Source organism: Colobus angolensis, unplaced genomic scaffold (genome assembly GCF_000951035.1).
Source record: "Colobus angolensis palliatus isolate OR3802 unplaced genomic scaffold, Cang.pa_1.0 Scaffold77, whole genome shotgun sequence".
In the NCBI taxonomy this organism is placed as follows: Eukaryota; Metazoa; Chordata; class Mammalia; order Primates; family Cercopithecidae; genus Colobus; species Colobus angolensis.
The window spans coordinates 2,791,601-2,794,894 of NW_012121487.1; the positions used below are offsets into that span (position 1 = coordinate 2,791,601).

At 43.6% G+C, this 3,294-nt stretch overlaps 1 protein-coding gene across 1 annotated transcript in view; it reads right to left on the bottom strand.

Annotated features, from left to right (window-relative positions):
* GON4L (gon-4-like (C. elegans)) overlaps positions 1-3,294 on the bottom strand; it is a 292,893-nt gene that overhangs the window by 192,067 nt on the left and 97,532 nt on the right. Inside the window, exon 17 of the mRNA XM_011928504.1 lies at positions 2,717-2,888. Coding sequence (XP_011783894.1) covers positions 2,717-2,888 — 172 coding nt within the window. The remainder of the gene's footprint in view (positions 1-2,716; positions 2,889-3,294) is intronic.

Below are 3,294 nucleotides of genomic sequence, written 5' to 3' on the forward strand. Positions count from 1 at the left end.
CAGGCTGCACTGCCTTGCACCTTTTTTCAAAATTTAATTTTTTTTTTTTTTTTTTTTTTGTGATACAGTCTTGCTCTGTCGCCCAGGCTGGAGTGCAGTGGCGTGATCTCAGCTCACTGCAACCTCTGCCTCCCGGGTTCAACTGATTCTCCTGCCTCACCCTCTCAAGTAGCTGGAACTATAGGCGCGTGCCACCACGCCCAGCTAATTTTTTGTATTTTTAGTAGAGATGGGGTTTCACTGTGTTAGCCAGGACAGTCTCTATCTCCTGACCCCATGATCCACTCATCTCAGCTTCCCAAAGTGCTGGGATTACAGGCGTAAGCCACCACAGCTGGCCCTCAAAATATTAAGTTTCGGAATACATGTGCAGGACATGCAGGTTTGTTACATAGGTAAACGTGTGCCTTGGTGTTTTGCTGCACCTATCAACCCATCACCTTGGTATTAAGCCCAGCTGCATTAGCAGTTTATCCTGATCCTCTCCCTTCCCCCACTTCCCCAACAGGCCCCAGTGTGTGTTGTTCCCCACCCTGCGTCCATGTGTTCTCATTGTTCAGTTCCTACTTGTGAGAACATGCGGTATTGTTTTTCTGTTCTTATGTTAGTTTGCTGATGGCTTCACCTCCATCCATGTCCCTGAAAGGGACATGATATCATACCTTTTTATGGCTGTATAGTATTCCATGGTGGAATACTACATTTTCTTATTTATCTATTGCTATAATATTGGGGATTCCTTGAAATATGAGAACCTGCTTGTTGTAGCTACATAAACAGATTTTTTTTTCTTTTGAGACGAAGTCTCGCTCGGATGCCAAGCTGGAGTATAGTGGCATGATCTCGGCTCACTGCAACCTCCACTTCCCTGGTTCAAGTGATTCTCCTGCCTCAGCCTCCTGAGTAGCTGGGATTACAGGCATGCATCACCACGGCCAGCTAATCTTTGTATTTTTTGTAGAGACAAGGTTTCACCATGTTAGCCAGGCTAGTCTCGAACGACTGACCTCAAGTGATCCACCCACCTCGAACTCCCAAATTGCTGGGATTACAGGCGGGAGCCACTGCACTCAGCCAGGAAGAGGAATTTAAAGGGCTAAAAGAAAATACCTTCATGGAGAGCAGTAGGGTAATATTTGAACTAACCACTCAGTTCCATTCACGTGAACTACCATTACTTATTTTAGTATATCCTTTTCCTGCTTCATGCTAGAAGATTTTTGACTTGTTTAAGAAAGCAAGGCTTGCCAGTCAGAATGACAATTATTAAAAGGTCAAGAAACAGTCGGGCGTGGTGGCTCACGCCTGTAATCCCAGCAATTTGGGAGGCCAAGGCAGGTGGATCACTTGAGATCAGTGGTTCAAGACTAGCCTGGCTAACATGGTGAAACCCTGTCTCTACGAAAAAATACAAAAATTAGCCGGCTGTGGTGATGTGTGCCTATAATCCCAGCTACTCGTGAGGCTGAGGCAGGAGAATCACTTGAACCCAGGAGGCAAAGGTTGCAGTGAGCCGAGATCGCGCCACTGCACTTCAGCCTGGGCAACAGAGCACGATTCTGTTCCAAAAAAATAAAATTAAATTAAAGAAATAAATAAACAAATAAATTCCTCTTCTAAGGTTCCTAACTCTAACTTCCCACCCCCCTACCCTCCTGAGAGACTGTTTCCAGGGCTGAAGCAAAAATGGAAAAATCCAGCATGACAGTTCTGAAATAAAAGGAGAATAAGATACTTAAATGATTAAGCACGTGCTAATACCCTATGCAATCAGGATAAGACCTGTTGATGTAGCTACAACAAGCAGGTTATCATATTTCAAGTAATCTCCAATATTTACAGCAATAGATAAATAAGTGTTTTCAATAGTTAATTTTAAAAAGTTATCATTTATCTATTGGGGATAAAAATTATGCTTTTATAGTATTTACTGTGGGTTTGGGCAGTGCAGGGTAAAAACCTAAAGCCTGTGGGACTGTCTTATACAATCTTCTGAGAACTGAAAACCTGATCACCTGCACTACTACCACTGAAGGAACAGAAGCCCAGAAGCATAAAAAAGTAGGTAATAGAAACATAGCCTGCACGTAGTTGTATTTATTATTATTATTATTATTAATTTTTTTTTTTTTTTTTGAGATGGAGTTTCGTTCCTGTTGCCTAGGCTGGAGTGCAATGGAGCGGTCTTGCCTCACTGCAACCCCTGCCTCCCAGGTTCAAGCGATTCTCCTGCCTCGGCCTCCGGAGTAGCTGGGACTACAGGCGCCCGCCACCTCGCCCGGCTAATTTTTTGCATTTTTAGTAGAGACGGTTAGTCAGGATGATCTCGATCTCCTAACCTTGTGATCCGCCCGCCTCGGCCTCCCAAAGTGCTGGGATTACAGGCTTGAGCCACCGCGCCCGGCCTTGATTTGACTCCTAATACTTACCCCTCATATTGCTGTAGTCAAATTCTTAGCACTGAGCTTCAGATCTCTACCTCCCATATTCCTATACTGTCCACTGCCTCCATGCCTTACCCAGGCCCAGAGATTATCATGTAATTCTAGAACTTGGATAATGAGTACGAAGGGAGGATAAAAGAGAGAAGGAAGAAATTACAAATGTCCTGTGTCCTCCATTCCTAGGCAAGTATCCTAGGAAGTTATCTATGGGTAAGATTCCCACCACCTCTCACCGCAAGTAAAAACTTAAAGCTGACACATCTGTCTCCTACCAGTCTTCTTGACAGTTTTATGAGGGCTGCAGTCAATGCTGACATGTGTGCTGAAGTCTTCAATAAGCTGCATAGCTCCCATCAAGTTACAGGGTTGGAACAGGGTCTGAAACTTGGGGTTGTACTGATGGTGAAGAGCGATGGAGCTTTGAGCAAAGGTTCCCAGCTCTTTCTGGGAAAACAGGACACAAGGAAGATCTAAGACAATTCCAGACAATTAATACCAGTAGCTTTTAGAATCTAAATGAGAAGCTGACCTTCCTACTACAGTATAAAAACAGGTAAAAATCATCATAAAGTCTTTCACAATAAACTACTCTGTTAAGATTACACCTGAGTTCCCAGATATTCAGGGACTGTATTCTTGGTTTACTTTTAGACTTAGTGAGAAACACTAAGGAATATACGGTCTAGTTCCCGAACTAGAATGAAGATTATGAAGAATGAGGATTCATTTTTTTTTTTTTTTTTTTGAGATGGAGTCTCTGTCGCCCAGGCTGGAGTGTAGTGGTACGATCTTGACTCACTGAAGTCTCCACTTCCCAGGCTCAAGCGATTCTTCTGCATCCACCTCCCAA